The 22,319-nt window shown below is 42.3% G+C and overlaps 2 protein-coding genes across 2 annotated transcripts in view; one reads left to right on the forward strand and one right to left on the reverse strand.

The window, feature by feature from the left end:
* lars1b (leucyl-tRNA synthetase 1b) overlaps positions 1–4,683 on the reverse strand; it is a 78,924-nt gene extending 74,241 nt beyond the window's left edge. The window contains exon 1 of the mRNA XM_067995897.1: positions 4,573–4,683. Within this exon, the coding sequence (XP_067851998.1) occupies positions 4,573–4,578 (6 nt within the window). The 5' untranslated portion in view covers positions 4,579–4,683. The remainder of the gene's footprint in view (positions 1–4,572) is intronic.
* Positions 4,684–4,769: 86 nt separating this feature from the next.
* nudcd2 (NudC domain containing 2) lies at positions 4,770–21,222 on the forward strand. Its single transcript, XM_067995799.1, has 5 exons — positions 4,770–4,838; positions 5,331–5,521; positions 15,395–15,443; positions 16,516–16,667; positions 19,031–21,222. The coding sequence occupies exons 2-5, from the start codon at positions 5,333–5,335 to the stop codon at positions 19,112–19,114; spliced, it is 474 nt and encodes a 157-aa protein (XP_067851900.1). The 5' UTR covers positions 4,770–4,838; positions 5,331–5,332; the 3' UTR covers positions 19,115–21,222.
* Positions 21,223–22,319: the final 1,097 nt, after the last annotated feature.

Here is a 22,319-nt window from a genome sequence, read left to right on the forward strand (position 1 = left end):
GCAGGACAGGTAGATAAGGTGGTTAAGGCGGCATATGGGATACTTTCCTTTATTAGCCGAGGCACAGACTATAACAGCAGGGAGGTTATGCTGGAACTGCATAAAACACTGGTTAGGCCACAGCTTGAGTACTGTGTACAGTTCTGGTCGCACATTACAGGAAGGATGTAATTGCACTTGACAGGGTACAGAGGAGATTTATGAGGATGTTGACAGGACTGGAGAATTTTAGCTATGAGGAAGATTGAATAGGCTGAGGTTATTCTCTTTGGAACAGAGAAGGCTGAGGGGTGATTTAATTGAGGTGTACAAAATTATGAGGGGCCTAGATAGAGTGGATAGGAAGGACCTATTTCCATCAGCAGAGAGGTCAATAACCAAGGGATATTGGTTTAAAGTGATTGGTAGAAGGATTAGAGGGGAGCTGAGGAAAAATGTTTTCACCCAGAGGGTGGTAGGAGTCTGTAACTCACTGCCTGAAAGGGTGGTAGAGGCAGAAACCCTCAACTCATTTAAAAAGTACTTCGATGTGCACCTGAAGTGCCGTGACCTACAAGGCCAAGGACCAAGTGGTGGAAAGTGGGATTAGGCTGGGTGGCTCATTTTCGGCCGGCGCGGACACGATGGGCCAAATGGCCTCCTTCTGTGCTGTAAATTTTCTATGATTCTATGAAAGACCACCATGTAAGGCCAGCCCAACTTGTATTGTAAACAATGTATTAGAAAATATGTACGGTGCTTCAAAATTGTAATAATGAGATCATTGTGTATACAATCTGCACTGTATTGCTTTGAACTGCTTTGCTGCATTTTGTGTCCTTTATTTAAACTGTGTGTATCCTTAAATTTTATGGAATAAAGTATATTTTGAAATTTAAAAAAGGCATCTGATAGAAGAGTGTGCTTACATCTTTGTCTATACTCTATCCATGTAACCAACACTCTCTACACGGAAGCAAATAAAGGTGAAACCATCAACTTGTGGTATTGGACACACAATTCTTTAAGTACGATGAAAATATCCAACAGAAAGAGAAAGAATTTGCATTGCACACCTCTCAAATGTCACAAGATGCTTCACATTCAATAGATTAGTTTAAAGTGCAGTCATTGCTATCCAGACAAACACCAAAGCCATTGGGACACAGTAAGGTCCCACAAATGAAAATGAGCTAAATGACCTATTAATCTACTTTGGGTGGTAGTGTGAAGAAGAATGTTGGCCAGGATGCCAAGAAAGCTCCCTGCTATTCTGAAAATAGTGTCATTGGATCTTTACTGACCAACTGCATAGCATCTCATTCAAATAACAGCACCTCTGACAAATGCAACACTCCCACAGTACTACACTGAAGTGTCAGCCTAAAGTTTGTGCTCAAGTCCTAGGCTAGTGCTTGAACCTACAATTTTGTACCTCAAGGTGATAGTGTTACCAACCAAGCCAATATGACAAAAGATCCAGAAAACAATAAAGAAAACATTTTCTTTCTTTTACGTAGAAAAGGGAATAAAGGCATCAAGCCTCTGTTCATAACACTCGGGGAACTAAACAGGGAACAGGCCATTTTGGATCTGGTAATGGGTAACGAAACAGGATTAATTAATGATCTCAAAGTAAAGGATCCCTTGGGAAGGAGTGATCATAACATGATAGAATTTCACATCCAGTTTGAGAGCAAGGATCTTGGGTCTGAAACTACTGTATTAAATTTAAATAAGGGCAATTATAAAAGAATGAGGGCGGAATTGGCTAAAGTGGACTGGATAAACAGATTAGATGGTATGATGGATAAGCAGTGGCAAACATTTAAAAATATATTTTATGACTCAAAACAAAAATATATCCCTGTGAGGAAAGATTCCACAAAAAGGGTGAACCAACCATGGCTAACTAAGGACGTCAAGGATGGTATTAGGTTAAAAGAAAAAGCACGCAACATGGCAAAGATTACTGGTAAGCCCGAAGATTGGGAAAACTTTAAAAACCAGCAAAGGATGACTAATAGAATAATAAAGAGGGAGAAAATAAATTATGAGAGTAAACTAGCAAGAAATATAAAAACTGACAGTAAAAGCTTCTACAAGTAAATAAAAAGAGGTTAGCCAAAGTAAACATTGGTCCCTTAGAGGATGAGACTGGGGAAATAATAATGGAAAACAAGGAAATGGCAGAGGAATTGAACAGATATTTTGGATCTGTCTTCACAGTAGAAGACACTAATAATACACCAATAATAGTAGAAAATCAAGGGGCAAAGGGGAGGGAGGAACTAAAAACAATCACTATCACTAGAGAAAAGTACTTGGTAAACTAATGGGTCTAAAGGCTGACAAGTCCCCTGGACCTGATGGCTTGCATCCGAGGGTCTTAAAGGAAGTGGCTACAGAGATAGTGGATGCATTGGTAGTAATCTTCCAGAATACACTAGATTCTGGAAAGGTCCCAGCGGATTGGGAAAACCGCAAACATAACACCCCTGTTCAAGAAGGGAGTGAGACAGAAAGCAGGTAAGTATAGACCAGTTGGCCTAACATCTGTCATTTGGAAAATGCTAGAATCCATTATTAAGGAAGTAGTAGCAGGACATTTGGAGACTCATAATACAATCAAGGAGAGTCAACGTGGTTATATGAAAGGGAAATCATATCTGACAAATTTATTAGAGTTCTTCAAGGAAGTAACTGGCAGGGTGGATAAAGGGGAACTAATGGATGCAGTATATTTCGATTTCCAAAAGGCATTCGATAAGGTGCCACATAAAAGATTACTGCACAAGATAAGAGCTCATGGTGTTGGGGGTAATATACTGGCATGGATATGGGGATTGGCTAACTAACAGAAAACAAAGTGTCGGGATAAAAGGGTCATTTTCAAAATGGCAATCTGTAACCAGTGGGGTGCCGCAGGGCTCAGTGCTAGGGCCTCAGCTATTTACAATATATATCAATGACTTGGGCAAAGGAACAGAGTGTTTTGTGGCCAAATTTGCTGATGATACAAAGATAGGTGGAAAAGCAAGTTGCGATGAGGACACTAAGTGTCTGCAAAGGGATATTGACAGGTTAAGCGAATGGGCAAAAATTTGGCAGATGGAATACAATGTGGGAAAATGTGAAGTCATCCACTTTGGGAGGAAAAATAAAAAAGCAAAATATTATTTGAATGGAGAAATATTACAAAATGCTGTAGAGGGATCTGGGTGTCCTCATACATGAAACACAAAAAGTCAACATATAGGTGCAGCAGGTAATCCAGAAGGCAAACGGAATATTGGCCTTTATTTCTAGGATGTGGAGATGCCGGTGATGGACTGGGGTTGACAATTGTAAACAATTTTACAACACCAAGTTATAGTCCAACAATTTTATTTGAAATTTACAAGCTTTCGGAGGCTTCCTCCTTCCTCAGGTAAATGTCAGGAACTCCTCGAAGCCTACGCATTTATAAATCACAGAAATATAAATTTATAAATCACCATGTATTGTTCTGTGATTTATAAATGCGTAGGCTTCGAGGAGTTCCTGACATTTACCTGAGGAAGGAGGAAGCCTCCGAAAGCTTGTAAATTTCAAATAAAATCGTTGGACTATAACTTGGTGTTGTAAAATTGTTTACAATTTATTTCTAGGGGGATGGAGTATAAAAGCAGGGAAGTCATGCTACAACTGTGTTGGAGAGACCACACCTGGAGTACTGCGTACAGTTCTGGTGCCCTTATTTAAGGAAGGACATATTTGCATTGGAGGCAGTTCAGAGAAGGTTCACGAGGTTGATTCCAGCTATGAAGGGGTTGTCTTATGAGGAAAGACTGAACAGGTTGGATCTATACTCATTGGAGTTTAGAAGAATGAGAGGAGACCTTATTGAAACATACAAGATTCTGAGGGGACTCCATAGGGTAGATGATGAGAGGATGTTACCCCTCATGGGGGAAATCTGAAACTAGAGGGCATAGTCTCAGAATAAGGGGTCGCCCGTTTAAGACGGAAATGAGGAGGAATTTCTTCTCCCAGAGGGTCGTGAATCTTTGGAATTCTTTATCCCAAAAAGCTGTGGAGGCTGAGTCATTGAATACATTCAAGGCTGAGTTAGACAAATTTTTGATCAGCAAGGGAGTCAAAGGATATGGGGAAAGGGCGGGAAAGTGGAGTTGAGGTAAAAATCAGATCAGCCATGATTTCTTTAAATGGCGGAGCAGGCTCGAGGGGCCGAATGGCCTACTCCTGCTCCTATCTCTCATGGTCTCTCGAGTCGGCTACTAGGAGTTGGTAATTCGTACTCAAATTTCTCCAACTGTGTTGAGAATCGCTTTGCTCAACAAGTCTTGACGACGGCACGGCACGGCCCAGCTTCGACCCCCCCCCCCAGGATAATTCACCCCTGTACCACTGCCGATATTTGTTGTGAACGGGCACCCTCATGCACTGCAGTGAACGGGGCCTTTCACTGTAACATCTGTCACTCGCCTGCAAGCTCACTCATGCTCAGGCCTCGATACAGCATCACATACTAACTCACGGCGGTGGTGGTGGTAGAAGTATGAACTGTGAGGTGAAACGATTTAAACTCACCGTCATGTTACCGTGCGGGGACTGTCTGTTTGACAGCTCCGATGACCAAGCCACTGAAAGTTTCTTTTTGACCGAGACGTCGGCTCGGAACAAAAAGGGGTCTTCAAATGCGCCTGCGTGACGCCGCAGAACTGCATTCTGGGAGATGGAGTTTATTCTCGCCTCCGTCATCACCCGGTCATGTGGCGCGCATACAAATCCCAGAATACACCGCGAAACCCCTTCAAACCCCCCCCTCTATTCCCAGCGCTGCCGCCACCTGGCCGGTAAGGAGTTCTCATTTCGTAACTCTAGCTAGTGTATATCTCTGTTTACACAAATACAGTTAAATAATTGAAGTCGTTAGTGTGACTAGATATTATCACTATTGTCGAGAGCTTTCACGGAAGGTTCTCGGACGGGGAGTGATGTTTCACGACAGTGTCGTAACACGACTCCCACTTTCCTCTTTCGAGTCGAGACTCGGCTGTTGTGGAGGTTGGAGACAGTTTATTATTAAAGTTAATTAACTAGCGTCAGTTATTTTCCATTTATTATTATAGTGACCAACCATTAGCAGTTCTGACGAAAGGTCTTCGACCTGAAACGTTAACTCTGTTTCTTTTTCCTCAAATGCTGCCTCACTTGCTGAGTATTTCCAGCATTTTCTGTCTTTTAAACTATTAGCATTTGCTGTAATTCGTAGTAATTATATCTTTGTTTCTATATCTTTGTTTGCAATATTAGAGAAGATTTTTAATGCGTTTGCACTTTTTAAGTCATGTCAGTTAATTTTGATGAAAGAAGTGGGACCGTGCCCTGTAAGACACCTTGGGGCGAATGGTATCAAACTATGGAAGAAGTTCACATTGATGTCCGTGTCCCACCTGGAACAAGTGCAAAAGAAATCAAATGTACCCTGAGCAGTAAATATCTAGCATTATCTGTCAAGGGGACAGAAATACTGAAGGTAAACAGATCCCTTACCTCTCATGTTTCATTCATCTCAAATGAGTCTCATTCATTACTGTTTGTGGGAGCTTGCTGTGTGCAAATTGACTGCCGCATTTCCTACTTTACAGCAGTGACTACAGTTCAAAAATACTTTATTGGCTGAAAAGTGCTTTGGGACGTCCTGACCTTAATTTGGAGATCCTAAAGGTTGTCCTCTGCATGGTTTTAGATTGCGACCTGAAATTTTGAACTGGACAACAAGACTTTTGAAATACTAAAAAAGAAACGTTGACCTATGTTTTCTGTACAGATTCTGACATGCATTCTATAGGAATAGGATAGTCCATTTAACCCCTCGAGCCTGTTCCGCCATTCATTGAGATCATGGCTGTTCTGTGACCTAACACCATGTACCTGCCATAGCTCCATATCCCTTACTACCTTTGGTTAACAAAATTCTATCAATCTCCGATTTAACATTAACAATTGAGTTAGCATCAACTGCCGTTTGCGGGAGAGAGTTCCAAACTCCTACCACCCTTCTGCATGTAGAAGTGTTTCCTAACTTCATTCCTGAAAGTCCTGGCTCTAATTTTTAGGCTATGTCCCCTCGTCCTAGACTCCCCAACCAGCGGAAATAGGGTAGATAGAGAGAAACTATCAGTTCCCCTTAATATCTTGAAAACTTTGATCCAATCATCCCTTAATCTTCTAAATTCCAGGGAATATGGTCCTAGTTTGTGTAATCTCTCCTTGTAATTTAACCCTACGAATCCAGGTATTATTTTAGTAAATCTATGCTGCACTCCCTCCAAGGTCAGTATACCCTTCCAAAGGTGCGGTACCCAGAACTGAACACCACACTCCAGGTGTGGTCTAACCAAGGCTTTGTATAGCTGTAGCATAACTTCCACCCTCTTGTATTCTAGTCCTCTGGATATAAAGGCCAGTATTCCATCAGACTTTTTGATTATTTTCTTGTCCATGATATTTTAATGATCTGTGTACATGGACCCCTAAGTCTCGTTGGACCTCCACTGTTTCAAGCTTTTAACAATTTAGAAAGTACTCTGATCTATCCTTTTTAGGCCCAAAGTGGATGACCTCACACTTGCCTACATTGAAATCCATTTGCCACAGTTTTGCCCATTCAATTAATCTATTAACTTCTCTCTAATTTTATGCTTCCATAAACAGTTTACAATGCTGCCTATCTTTGTGTCAGCAGCAAACTTGGATATGTAGCGCTCTATCCCGTCATCTAAGTCGTGAATAAATACAGTGAATAGTTGAGGCCCCAACACTAATGGGACACCACTATAGTCACATCCTGCCCATTATCCCGACTCTCTGTCCCCTGTTGCTCAGCCAATTTCCAAACTAGGTCAGTAATTTGCCCTCAATTCTATGAGCTTCAACTTTAGCTAATAGTCTCTTATGAGGGACTTTATCAAATACCTCCTGGAAGTCCAGAAACAACATCCATCAACATTCCCCTGTCCGCTACTTTAGTCACCTCTTCAAAATATTCAATCAGGTTCATCAGACATGACCTACCCTTTACAAATCCATGCTGGCGCTCTCATCAGCTGAAAATTTTCAAGGTGTTCAACCATCTTCAGCTGCTTCATCAACGACCTGCCCTCCACCATAAGGTCAGAAATGGGGATGTTCGCTGATGATTGCACAGTGTTCAGTTCCATTCCCAACCCCATAGATAATGAAGCAGTCCGCGCCCACATGCAGCAAGACCTGGACAACATCCAGGCTTGGGTTGATAAGTGGCAAGTAAAATTCGTGCCAGGCAATGAGCATCTCCAACAAGAGAGAGTCTAACCACCTCCCCTTGACATTCAATGGCATTACCATTGCCGAATCCCCCACTATCAACATCCGGCAGGGGCGGGGGGGGTCACCATTGACCAGAAGCTTAACTGGACCAGCCACATAGATACTGTGGCTAAAAAAGCAGGTTAGAGACTGGGTGTTCTGAGCGAATGACTCACCTCTTGACTCCCCAAAGCCTTTCCACCATCTACAAGGCACAAGTGAGGAGTGTGATAGAATACTCTCCACTTGCCTGGATGAGTGCAGCTCCAACAACACTCAAGAAGCTCGACGCCATCCAGGACAAAGCAGCCTGCTTGATTGGCACCCCATCCACCACCCTAAACAGTCACTCTCTTTGCCACCAGCGCACCGTGGCTGCAGTGTGTACCATCCACAGGATGTGCTATAGCACCTCCCAATCCTGTGACCTCTACCACCTAGAAGGACAAGGGCATCAGGCACATGGGAACAAGACCGCCTGCACGTTCCCCTCCAATACACATACCATCCTGACTTAGAAATATATTGATGTGGAGATGCCGGTGATGGACTGGGGTTGACAATTGTAAACAATTTTACAACACCAAGTTATAGTCCAGCAATTTTATTTTAAATTCACAAGCTTTCGGAGGCTTCCTCCTTCCTCAGGTGAATGATGTGGAAATGAAATCCTTGAAATGAAATTGCATTTATAATTCACAGAACAATGCTTGGTGATTACAGACAGTTTTTTCAACTGCCCGTTGCCAAGGCAATCAGTGTGCAGACAGACAGGTGTTACCTGCAAGGTCTCAGAATATACAAATCACCAAAAAAAAACAACAAACAAAAAAAACAGAGATAGAGGTAGAAACATAGAAAAGACAGCAACTGACCCGTTATATTAAAAACAGATAACATTTGTTCGCTGGTGGGGTAACGTGTAGCGTGACATGAACCCAAGATCCCGGTTGAGGCCGTCCTCATGGGTGCGGAACTTGGCTATCAATTTCTGCTCGACGATTTTGCCTTGTCGTGTGTCTCGAAGGCCGCCTTGGAGTACGCTTACCCGAAGGTCGGTGGATGAATGTCCATGACTGCTGAAGTGTTCCCCGACTGGGAGGGAACCCTCCTGTTTGGCGATTGTTGCGCGGTGTCCGTTCATCCGTTGCCGCAGCGTCTGCATGGTCTCGCCAATGTACCATGCTCTGGGGCATCCTTTCCTGCAACGTATGAGGTAGACAACGTTGGCCGAGTCACAGGAGTATGAACCATGCACCTGGTGGGTGGTGTCCTCTCGTGTGATGGTGGTATCTGTGTCGATGATCTGGCATGTCTTGAAGGGCACCTCAGCACCTCACTCTACCGCAAGCCCACGGACAACCTCACGATGCTCCACTTTTCCAGCTTCCACCCTAACCACGTCAAAGAGGCCATCCCCTATGGACAGGCCCTGCGAATACACAGGGTCTGCTCAGACGAGGAGGAACGCGATGGACACCTACAGACTCTGAAAGACGCCCTGGTAAGAACGGGATATGACACTCGACTCATCGATCGACAGTTCCGACGGGCCACAGCAAAAAATCGCATAGACCTCCTCAGGAGACTAACACGGGACGCAACCAACAGAGTACCCTTTGTCGTCCAGTACTTCCCCGGAGCGGAGAAACTACGCCATGTTCTCCGCAGCCTTCAACATGTCATCAATGACGACGAACACCTCGCTATGGCCATCCCCACACCTCCACTACTCGCCTTTAAACAGCCACCCAACCTCAAACAGACCATCGTTCGCAGCAAATTACCTAGCTTTCAAGAGAACAGCGTCCATGACACCACACAACCCTGCCACGGTAACCTCTGCAAGACATGCCAGATCATCGACACAGATACCACCATCACACGAGAGGACACCACCCACCAGGTGCATGGTTCATACTCCTGTGACTCGGCCAACGTTGTCTATCTCATACGTTGCAGGAAAGGATGCCCCAGAGAATGGTACATTGGCGAGACCATGCAGACGCTGCGACAACGGATGAACGGACACCGCGCAACAATCGCCAAACAGGAGGGTTCCCTCCCAGTCGGGGAACACTTCAGCAGTCATGGACATTCATCCACCGACCTTCGGGTAAGCGTACTCCAAGGCGGCCTTCGAGACACATGACAAGGCAAAATCGTCGAGCAGAAATTGATAGCCAAGTTCCGCACCCATGAGGACGGCCTCAACCGGGATCTTGGGTTCATGTCACGCTACACGTTACCCCACCAGCGAACAAATGTTATCTGTTTTTAATATAACGGGTCAGTTGCTGTCTTTTCTATGTTTCTACCTCTATCTGTTTTTTTTTTGTTTGTTGTTTTTTTTTGGTGATTTATATATTCTGAGACCTTGCAGGTAACACCTGTCTGTCTGCACACTGATTGCCTTGGCAACGGGCAGTTGAAAAAACTGTCTGTAATCACCAAGCATTGTTCTGTGAATTATACATGCGATTTCATTTCAAGGATTTCATTTCCACATCGTTCACCTGAGGAAGGAGGAAGCCTCCGAAAGCTTGTGAATTTAAAATAAAATTGCTGGACTATAACTTGGTGTTGTAAAATTGTTTACAATTAGAAATATATTGCCGTTCCTTCATCGTCGCTAGATCAAAATCCTGGAACTCCCTACTAAGAGCGCTGTGGGAGAACCTTCACCACACAGACTGCAGCAGTTCAAGAAGGCAGCTCACCACCACCTTCTCAAGGGCAATTAGGGATGGGCAATAAATGCTGGCCTTGCCAGCAAGGCCCACATCCCATGAACGAATAAAAAAAAGTTATTTTATCCTTAATTATAGACTCTAGTAATTTCCCGACAACAGCTGTTGGGCTGACTGGTCTATAATTACCTGGTTTCCTTCTCTCACCTTTCTTAAATAGCGGAGTGACATTTATTTCCAGATGTTCTGTTCTTATTTTAAAATATTAGACTTTTCCCATCTTCAAGGTGGAGATGGTTCGGGTACACAGTAGACACATTCTCACGAGGGGAAAAGGAAGGGCATCCAAAGCTGGAGCTCCCTGGATGTTAAAGATATAGAGATTAAAATGAAACAGAAAAAGGAGGCTTGTGACAAATGTAGGGTACATAATTCAGTAGGGAACCAGGCTGAATACAGAAGGTACAGAGGAGATCTTAAAAAGGGAATAAGAGGGGCAAATAGAGAGTATGCGAATAGATTAGTGGCTAACATAGAAGGGAACCTAAAAGTCTTTTATAAACATATAAATAGTAAAAGGGTAGTCAACGGAGCGGTGGGATCTTTTGGGGACAAAAAAAGATCATCTTAGAATCATAGAAGTTACAACATGGAAACAGGCCCTTCGGCCCAACATGTCCATGTCGCCCAGTTTATACCACTAAGCTAGTCCCAATTGCCTGCACTTGGCCCATATCCCTCTATACCCATCTTACCCATGTAACTGTCCAAATGCTTTTTAAAAGACAAAATTGTACCCGCCTCTACTACTGCCTCTGGCAGCTCGTTCCAGACACTCACCACCTTTTGAGTGAAAAAATTGCCCCTCTGGGCCCTTTTGTATCTCTCCCCTCTCACCTTAAATCTATGTCCCCTCGTTATAGACTCCCCTACCTTTGGTAAAAGATTTTGACTATCGACCTTATCTATGCCCCTCATTATTTTATAGACTTCTATAAGATCACCCCTTAACCTCCTACTCTCCAGGGGAAAAAGTCCTAGTCTATCTAACCTCTCCCTATAAGTCAAACCATCAAGTCCCGGTAGCATCCTAGTAAATCTTTTCTGCACTCTTTCTAGTTTAATAATATCCTTTCTATAATAGGGTGACCAGAACTGTACACAGTATTCCAAGTGTGGCCTTACTAATGTCTTATACAACTTCAACAAGACATCCCAACTCCTGTATTCAATGTTCTGACCAATGAAACCAAGCATGCCGAATGCCTTCTTCATCACCCTATCCACCCTATCCATCAAGGAGCTATGAACCTGTACTCCTAGATCTCTTTGTTCTATAACTCTCCGCAACGCCCTACTATTAACGGAGTAGGTCCTGGCCCAATTCGATCTACCAAAATGCATCACCTCACATTTATCTAAATTGAACTCCATCTGCCATTCATCGGCCCACTGGCCCAATTTATCAAGATCCCGTTTCAATCCTAGATAACCTTCTTCACTGTCCACAATGCCACCAATCTTGGTGTCATCTGCAAACTTACTAACCATGCCTCCTAAATTCTCATCCAAATCATTAATATAAATAACAAATAACAGCGGACCCAGCACCGATCCCTGAGGCACACCGCTGGTCACAGGCCTCCAGTTTGAAAAACAACCCTCTACAACCACCCTCTGTCTTCTGTCGTCAATCCAATTTTGTATCCAATTGGCTACCTTACCTTGGATCCCGTGAGATTTAACCTTATGTAACAACCTACCATGCGGTACCTTGTCAAAGGCTTTGCTGAAGTCCATGTAGACCATGTCTACTGCACAGCCCTCATCTATCTTCTTGGTTACCCCTTCAAAAAACTCAATCAAATTTGTGTGACATGATTTTCCTCTCACAAAACCATGCTGACTGTTCCTAATCAGTCCCTGCCTCTCCAAATGCCCGTAGATCCTGTCTCTCAGAATACCCTCCAACAACTTACCCACTACAGATGTCAGGCTCACCGGTCTGTAGTTCCCAGGCTTTTCCCTGCCACCCTTATTAAACAAAGGCACAACATTTGCTACCCTCCAATCTTCAGGCACCTCACCTGTAGCTGTCGATGATTCAAATATCTCTGCTAGGGGACCCGCAATTTCCTCCCTAACCTCCCATAACGTCCTGGGATACATTTCATCAGGTCCCGGAGATTTATCTACCTTGATGCGTGTTAAGACTTCCAGCACCTCCCTCTCTGTAATATGTACACTCCTCAAGACATCACTATTTATTTCCCCAAGTTCCCTAACATCCATGCCTTTCTCAACCGTAAATACCGATGTGAAATCATCTTGTGGAGGTTGAAGTACTAAATGAATACTTCGCATCGGTGTTCACTAAAGAGGATGCTGCCAATGTAGCAGTAAAGGAGGAGATAGTAGTGATATTGGATCGAATAAAAATAAAGAGGAGGTACTTAAAAGATTGGCAGTACTCCAAGGTAGTAAAGTCACTCGGTCCAGATAGAATGCATCCTAGGTTACTGAGGTAAGTAAGGGTGGAAATTGCAGAGGATCTGGCCACAATCTGCCAATCCTCCTTAGATAGGGGATGGTGCCAGAGCACTGGAGGATTACAAATGTTACACCCCTGTTTTTTTTAAAAAAAGGGCAGAGGGATAAACCCAGCTGTTACAGGCCAGTCAGCCTAACACCGGTGGTGGGGGAACTTTTGGAGACAATAATCCAGGATGAAATTAATAGGCACTTGGAAAAGTATGGGCTAATAAATGAAAGTCATCATGGATTTGTTAAAGCAAAATTGTGTTTAACTAACTTAGATTGATGACGTGACGGAGAAGGTTGATGAGGGTAGTGCGGTTGATGTGTATATGGACTTTCAAAAGATATTTGATAAAGTACCACGTAATAGACTTGTTATTAAAATTAAAGCCCATGGGATTAAAGGGACAGTGGCAGCATGGATACAAAATTGGCCAAGGGACAGAAAGCAGAGAGTAGTGGTGAACGGTTGTTTTTAAGAATGGAGGAAAGTATCCAGTGGTGTTCCCCAGGGGTTAGTATTAGGGCCACTGTCCTTTTTGATATGTATTAATCTGGTTTTGAGAATAGAGGGTATAATTTCAAAGTTTGCAGATGAGACAAAAATAGGAAATGTAGTCAACAGTATGGAGGATAGTAACAGACTTCAGGAGGACATAGACAGACTGGTGAAATGGGCAGACACATGGCAGATGACATTGAATGCATGGAAGTGTGAAGTGATACATTTTGGTGGGAAGAATGAGGAGAGGCAATATAAACTAAATGGTACAATTTTAAAGGGAGTGCAGAAACAGAGACCTGGGGGTGTATGTACACAAATCTTTGAAGGTGGCAGGACAAGTTGAAAAGGCTGATCAAAAAAAGTATATGGGATCCTGGGCTTTATTAATAGAGATATACAGTACAAAAGTAAGGAAGTAATGCTAAACCTTTATAAAATACTTGTTAGGCCTCAGCTGAAGTATTGTTTTCAATTCTGGGCACCACACTTTAGGAAGGATGTGAAGACCTGGGAGAGGGTGCAGAAGAGATTTACTAGAATGGTACCAATGATGAGGGACTTCAGTTATGTGGAGAGACTGGAGAAGCTGGTATTGTTCTCCTTAGAACAGAGAAGGTTAAGGGGTGATTTAATAGAGGTGTTCAAGATCATGACCAGTTTTGACGGAGTAAATAAGGAGAAACTGTTTCCAGTGGCCGAAGGGTTGGTAACCAGAGGACACAGATTTAAGGTGATTGGCAAAAGAACCAGAGGCATTGTAAGCAAGGTATTTTACTGTTCAAGTCCTTAATCCAATGGGCGCAAGGCGGTTTGTTCCAAAGTATAATGGCTTTATTAAGAAGTTATAACAAGTGACGAAAAGGTTAAAATACAAGAGTACAATCAAACATGCTAGTAAGATGAATACAACCTGACAAAGTTGATCACTGTCCCAGGACTTCAAAGTGCTCTTTCGAAGGTCTTGATTAATTGAACAGTCCAGACCTGCTCCAAGAACGTTCTAAAGAATGTATTGAAAAGCAGCCAACTTTATACATGCTTTGAAACAATTAGCTCTGTGTGGGCCTCATCAATCATCCCCTCTGTCCCATGGGGCTGCTATCAGTCCTACTCCCTTATACACGCACATCATTTGGTTTTACCACCTCCCTCATGATTAGTGGTTTCTGGGATGACACTAACTCTCAACTTCAAACAATGCATAATAAAGCTAGAGACTACTCCCCTTTCCTAACTTATAAACAATCCCATGAAGATGGTGCCAGGCCTTCTCGTTCACAAGTCATAAAAAGCTTGTTTTGGATAGACAGAAAGCCTTTGTTCACAGGGAAAAGCATGGTCAGTTTTGCTAACAAGGTTTACAATATTATACAGAAAGCTTGTATAGTGTTTTTCTTACAGGCGACGTGAGGAAACATTTTTTTAATGCAGTGGGTTGTAATGATCTGGAATGCACTGCCTGAAAGAGTAGTGGAAGCAGATTCAATAGTAACTTTTAAAAGGGAATTGGATAAATACTAGAAGGGAAAAAAGCTACAGGGCTATGGGGAAAGAGCAGGGGAATGGGACTAATTGGATAGCTCTTTCAAAGAGCTGCCAAAGGCACGATGGGCCAAATGGCTTCCTCCTGTGCTGTACCTTACTGTGATCTTTCATCGTATGTTGGGAAGCATTAATTATGAGAATTTCATCGGAACTCGAGCCTCAATCCTGAGCTCTATTCTGATTTGGAGTTGGCGAAAGGTGGCAACCATAAGGGCTAATGATTGAACCTGATCAGTTGTATAAGTTAGACATATGCAGAGGAATCAAGTAATCCTTTAAAGAAACAGTCCAGACCTGCTCCAAGAACGTTCTAAAGAATGTATTGAAAAGCAGCCATCTTTATGCACACTTTGAGACAATTAGCTCTGTGTTTGAATAAACATACTGCATAGATTATTACTGTACTCACATTAAACTGTATACATTGCTACTATACCCACATGTAAAGAAAGGAAAAGAACTTGCATTTATATAGTGTATTTCATGACATCCCAAAGTGCTTCAAACCTGGTTAATTCTTTGTGAAGTGTTAGCACTGAATGATGGTACCTCTGACAATGCAGCAGTCCTGTAATACTGCACTGAAGTGGTAGATTGTGTTCAAGTCCCAGAGTGGAGCTTGAACCCACAACTTTCTGACTTCAAGCAAGACTGCCGTCATTGAGTTAATATGACACTACATATGGAATTAAAGACTAAAAAATTGTTATTTTTAGTAAATCAAATCCTGACTTTGTGCAACACGATAGATTGTTATAAGTGAATCTCACTTAATTTTCAGGGTAAACTCTATGATTCAACTGTCTCTGATGAAGGAACCTGGACACTAGGTAGGCAGCAACCTCAACTGAAATGTTACCTTCGTGGGCAATAAGCTTTTCTTTATGCCTTTTTTTTTGTCTTTAGTGTTTCAGTATGTGCTATTCCACCACTCCTGTCTTTAGACAAAATATTTTTAAAGGACAAAAGAAATATGGGAAAAAGTTGTTGGCACAGAATTTGCTGTCAAAGTAACAGTGAGGCTAATGGCGCTCACCGCTATTTACGCACATATCACACAGCAACTTTAGGCGAGGGCAGGTGCACGCTTAAATGTGAAAATTTGGAAGTTCCTCTCTGAGATGTGCTGTTCCACCGTTAGCTTTGCGAAAATGGCATCTCGCAGTCTGACTCGCCACTGAAATGCATTGAATGGTGTGAAGTTCCTGTATTTGCGCGGTAGATATGAACTGAACTCTCCACAGAAAGTAATTTCAAGTCTAGGTACCCTTTTAACAACATATGTTAATTACTGCCAGACAACCTCTGGCACTGAAAATTAACTATGTGGCGTCTCATTCCTTCAGGTTTTAAATTGTTTTTGAAGATTTAAAAAAAAATTAACTATGTGGCGTCTCATTCCTTCAGGTTTTAAATTGTTTTTGAAGATTTAAAAAAAAATTAAATTAAACTTTTTTACTTTTCCTTTGTCTTTTTTTTCTCTTAATCCAATCTTTCTTTCTTTCCTCTCTTTCTTTATTTCTCTTTCTGTACCGGATTTGAAATTGAATTCACCCACTCTAATTTATACTTCCTTCTCCGTCCTTGCGCTGTTAATTTCACAATTCTTCAATCTGATTGGTTAAGGACATACACAATTGCCTGCCCTGACCACTCAGATCCCAGGTGCCTTGTAGAGGGCACCGTGCCGTTTCCATCTCCTGCTTCCAGCACCTTTCGGCGCAAAATATCATGGAGACTAAACGGGCAAGTCTAACGGCGGGCACTGTTCGTTGTCCTGCTACAGCATATTCTGGGCTGTTATTCTTTTCAACTATTGTTCTTTTCTATCTCCTACAAAAAATCATACGCAAAGATATCCAATGCATGTAGTTCTGATAACATTGCGCTGTTTTCTGGCAGAGGATAAGAAACTAGTGTGTATTGTGCTGATGAAAAGTAACCGAGAAGCTGGGAACTGCTGGTCCTCATTACTGGATGGACAGTATAACGCTGACCCGTTGGTGCACGATGAAATGCAGAAGAAACTCACACTGGAGAGGTTTCAAAGGGAGGTGAGTAATGGCAGATTAAATCCACCATATAAAATAAATCTCCCTGATTAGTTATTGAGAAAACAAGGGATATATCAGCAGATTAGGATCATAAGAAAGAAATATGACAAGAAGATGATGTAAAAGCAGACAAATTAGCATCCCAATACAGTAACTGCAAAAGTTTCTGATGGCCAAAAAACTAGATTTGCCCCAGAGAACATGGTATGAATGTCTGCAGCTTAACTGGCTGTGACATCAGACAAACTGTTCTGTGATTTCTTAATTTCACAGATCACACCCATTGTTCTGGCAACATGTCCTGGTGATTTGTGCAGCATGATTTTTAATTCTGCAATTGATCTGGAATTGCACCAACTAGTGGGAATCCTTTCTTTTTGGGAGTAAGATGCAGCACTAAGAGAAGAGAATACTGTAACTTGAAATTGCTGGGGTGGCTGGAGGTGTGACCCTGCTGAAAATGCACTCCACTCAGCCTTGTTGGAACTACTGCCCCCGTTTTCCTTCGCAAGCCCCCAGGATTTTTTTTAAAATTCAGAGTTCTTGACAAATAACTTGTAATATATACAGGACAGCTGTGGTCCTAGGCAGAATTGTGATTGTGGCCACAGTTCCCCATATGGTGAGTTCCTGATCTCCACCATGTGGATTTATAAGCACTTCTCCACCGGGAAGGAGTCATTTCCGCACTATCTTCTCTTCTTCCCTCCAACCCTCCCTCCCCCCCCCAACTCAGCATCTTTCATATGTTCTACCTTGTGGTGAGAGGTGATATTGTGGCAATGGTAGAGGCCTGGTAGCAACATGCCTAGATGTCATCCTCAGCAGAGATGTTGAATAGCACAGGGAGAACTTTGAATAATATGGAAAAATAAATACCTTATGTGATATACTGAAAACACAGATGATAGTGTGTTGGAGCTCCAGTTGCTGTTATATGGGTTTGCACCCATGATTCCCAACATGCTAAATTCTGTACAAGACCTGGCATAGGCTCCCTCAACAGCTCAACAAGTTTACCCAGTGAGTAACTGAACTATACAGAGCAGGAAGTTCCACAGTTCAGTCATCTTAACCAGGCTGGAAGGTCCTCACCCTGGGCATTGCAATTAGACTTAATGCACCTGGGTCAGGGAGATGCAAGTCAACCTGGTGTTGCTGTTCCTGATCATCAACCAGCAACTTCTACTGGCAGAGCACGTGTGCACATTGGGTGAGGACAGAGTCGGGCTCGACTGTAATGCTCTCTGCGGTCAACAGCCTGCTAATAGAGACAACACTCACTAGTGAAGGATGGCCACTTGGGTGAGATACCAGAGAAAGACTGGTGCATGTGGTATTTTCCCTTTATCCTCTTCTCTGTATCACCCCATTCTGTGTACAATTCTCTAAGAAAACTGAGAGTGTCATGGAGAGGGGAAAAAAATTGGCAGGGGTGGAACTTGTTCTCGTTGGGTTGCAGGATTACTTCTAGAGACTAAGACGTCAAAGTGGATCACTTGACTGTCCCAGTCAGAGTGTAGAGAAGGTGGAAAAGTGGAGAAGTTACAGTTGCCTTAACGAAACAGGCAATATTTGAGGTATGCAGAACGAGGGCTAGGGAGGTCAAGTTGACAGAGTGGAGGAGTTGGAGGCAGAGACATGCGGGTGGCTGCAGATGTGGAGTTTCAGAGGCATGTAGAGGGTATCTTTGAGATACAAAACAAGATACCTTGGAGACGAGGTGTGGAATTGGAATCTCTGAGGCATGCATACAAAGAACAAGTAGTAGGAGTTCTTGGGGAACGTAGAACAAGCAAAAATTAATTGCCTGAGCTTGAGCTTGAGCTGAAAATATTTAATTCTAATAAAGGTATGAAGTGCATCTTTGATATTGATGAGGAGAAATGAGGTTTGAGGCAAGTGTAGCAAAGCAAACGATGAAAGTGGTCAGAAAGCTGAGATGTTGCTTTACTTTCCGGCTCTTCTCCTCCCCCCCCCCCCCCCCCCCCCCAAAGCTAAGAAATTCTTTATCAAAAGCAAAATACTGCGGATGCTGGAAATCTGAAATAAAAACGGAAAATGCTGGAAATTCTCAGCAAGTCAGGAAGCATCTGTGCAGAAGGAAACAGAGTTAATGTTTCAGGTCGAAGACCTAACTCTGTTTCCTTCTCCACAGATGCTGCCTGACTTGCTGTGTTTCCAGCATTTTCTGTTCTTTATTTAAGAAATTCTTTATCCATGTTGGAGACTGAAATTCAGCTGATGTAGGATGTTTCTAGAGATCACACTGGAAACTATGAAGACTATTCTTGTTAGAAAAACAAACATTTATAAAATTGTAAAATTAATCATAATGGACAACTCACTTTCTTCTTACACAGAACCCTGGCTTTGACTTCAGTGGGGCTGACATATCTGGAAACTATGGTGGTGGAGGTCCAGATTTCTCAAATTTGGGAAAGTGAAGAAGACTGAAAGGCATAAAAAGTGGTGACAGAGTTTTTCCTACAGGGTACCCCATGGACTTTGAGAAGGCCAGTGCAGAAGACAGGCTGTTGTAGCGCTAGAAGGACTTAATGGCCCAGAATTTGCTGGGACAATAACAGCGAATTCACGGCGCACGCCTTTGTAAGCACGTAAATAACCCAGCAGTTTGTGGCGAGGAAGGTATACGCCATGAGTTGCGAATTGCTGGACGATTTGCACTGCACCGCTGTTAGCCTCGCAAAAACGGGATCTTGCCGTCAACCTCCTCATGCGTGTCAAGAAATTACAGGATTTGCACCATAATTACAAATTAAACTCACTGCAGAAAGTTAGGGCTGCTATTTCACATCGTAAGGACCCTGTTAATGGGGTGATTAATGGTCCTGACATGCCACTCAACCTCGGAGGCCCAGAAAGAGAACAATTGAAACTGAAGTCTCATTCCTGCAGGTAGTAAATTGTCCCTAGAGGTTTTTTAAATTTAAAATTTTAAAATTTTTCTCTTGCTTTTCCTTTCTATCTTTTTCTCTCTCTCAATCTAATCTTTATTTCTCTATCTTAATTCATCCTATTTCCTTTTCTGTCGTTTGCTTTGTTTCTCTATCCTAAAATTTCATTGGTTAAGGACATAGACTGTTAGTCCCATAGTTCACCAAGGTTGACCTTGGTTATCAATTCGTACTTCCGGCAATTTGCGGTACAAGAATAATTGGAGCCGAACGGTGAGGAAAAGAATCCGGCGCATGGCGCGAGATGCCCCACTTCAGCAAATTCTGGGCCACTGATACAGGAACTTTAAAATGCATTTTACTGCTTAAAAAATAAACTTCTGCACTAGAATTCATACATTAAAGTTGGCTTCTTGGTTATGATATTTGTAATGTGGAAGCACATACAAATATCATTAATGGTGAGATGTTTTTGGAGCAATATTTTCATTCATTTTGGATTAGATTTATCGGAACAATTGTCTGACAACTCTGATCTTCACAATAGCATGACAGGAATTCACCAAAATATATTTTTTAATTTGTTAAATTCTCAGCTGAAGGAAGTGAAAAAGAACACAAGTTTAAAAAAAATTAAGGAGTAGTGTTATATTATTGTCTTCGTATTTTTAAAAAAATATATTTAAATAGTTCACTTGTGCACAGTGCCATACCATGTGTTGACATGTTGGTGTGAGGTGTAGAATGACAGTTGGTAACATTGCAGGTTTCCATCCAAACAGGATTAATGGTCCTGCTGAAATATGGGCTAGGTTTCCCTTTTTAAACAGAATAAAAGCTTCAACTGCCCATTTGAAACTCTAGTCCTGATCCAGTAAGAGGATGAATATCTAATAATTTAGTGCTGGGCCCCACCTTGAGATCATTTATACTGGAAAGTTGGCCACAATAGACACTGTAGGCAAGAGGACAGCTACAAATATTTCAAACTGAATTACTTTGAGGCAACACATTCATTGTAATGTTCTGAAATAGCATGGAGCTCCCTTTACATCCGTATACAATTTAATTCAAGCCTTTAATGCCTACAAGCCCTCAACCCTGTTCACACAGAGGGTTGTGAATCTTTGGCATTCTTTACCCCAGAGTGCTGTGGATGCTAAGTTGTTGAATAAATTTACGGCTGAGATAGATAGATTTTTGGACTCATAAGGGAATCGAGGGATATGGGGATCAGGCAGGAAAGTGGAGTTGAGATCAAAGATCAGCTGTGATCTTATTGAATGGTGAGGCAGGCTCAAGGGGCCGTATGGTCTACACCTGCTCCTATTTCTTATGTTCTCAATCCAGTATACCACGATCCTTTAGTATTTAGTGCAGCTTTCTGTAGAGGATTAACATTGTTCAATGCAGCAAAAGAATTGGAGCAAATATCTTATAATATTGTATCTAAGGTTGCTATAATAATCAACCTGAAAGTGGGTTTAATACTTATTTCAAAGAGCTGTGCAGTTTCACTTGGCTTCAATGCCTTATACTGTTCTGTTATATCTAATGAAGTGAAGTTTGAGTGTGAAGATTTTTGTTTTATAAATGATTATGAAATAAACCAGTCATATATAATAAAATTGAATAAATGGTCCTTGTGTACTTTTCATGGAGTGCACCTTATTGAAAACTGAGTGATATACTGATTTAATACTGGGCTTTCACCTCTTGGACCTGGGTTCAAGTCCAACCCAGACTAATGGAATGAAATTTCAAGGTCATTGACAGTTGCCTTTGATTTTTGCCCCATTATTTTAACCATAAAATAACACTGAAATTAAGCCAGGTTGGTGATAGTAGTTTCACACATTCAAAAGGGCAGCTTTCTTAGATCTGTATGAAAATAAATATCTTGGCTGTTTTTCAGGGGAACCAAAGGAAAAACATTATATAAAATTATGATGGGACTTGATAGAATGGATAGGGAGGACCTATTTCCCATAGCAGATGGGACAGTGACCAGGGGCCATAGATTTAAGGTAATTGGTAGAAGGATTAGACAGGTGCTGAGGAGAATTTTGTTTCATCCAGAGGGTGATGGGGATCTGGAACTCATTGCCTGAAAGGGTGGTAGAGGCAGAAACCCTCAACTCGTTTAAAAAGTACTAGGATATGCACTTGAAGTGCCATAACCTACGGCCCAATTGCTGGAAAGTGGGATTAAGCTCGCTAGCTCCCCTTATGGCTGGCATAGACGTGATGGGCCGCCTTCTATACTGTAACTTTCTATAGAATCACAGAAAGATTACAACAGGGAAGGAGTCTATTCGGCCCATCGAGTCTGTGCCAGCTCTATGCAAGAGCATTCCAGCTAGTCCCACTCCCCTGCCCTTTCCCTATAGCCCTGCAAATGTTTTCCTTTCAAGTACTTATCCAGTTCCTTTTTGAAGGCCGTGATTGAATCTCCCTCCACCACCCCCTCGCAATGTGTCAGCTTTGGTTCTTTTGCCAATCACCTTAAATCTATGTCCTCTGGGCCTTGACCCTTCTGCCAATGGGAACAGTTTCTCTCTATCTACTCTGTCTAGACCCTTCATGATTATATTAAACGTAACCCCACCAGCGAACAAATGTTATCTGTTTTTAATATAACCGGTCATTGACTGTCTTCCTTATCTCTTTTTTTTGATGTGGAGATGCCGGTGATGGACTGGGGTTGACAATTGTAAACAATTTTACAACACCA

Source organism: Heptranchias perlo, chromosome 14 (assembly GCF_035084215.1).
Source record: "Heptranchias perlo isolate sHepPer1 chromosome 14, sHepPer1.hap1, whole genome shotgun sequence".
Classification (NCBI taxonomy): Eukaryota; Metazoa; Chordata; class Chondrichthyes; order Hexanchiformes; family Hexanchidae; genus Heptranchias; species Heptranchias perlo.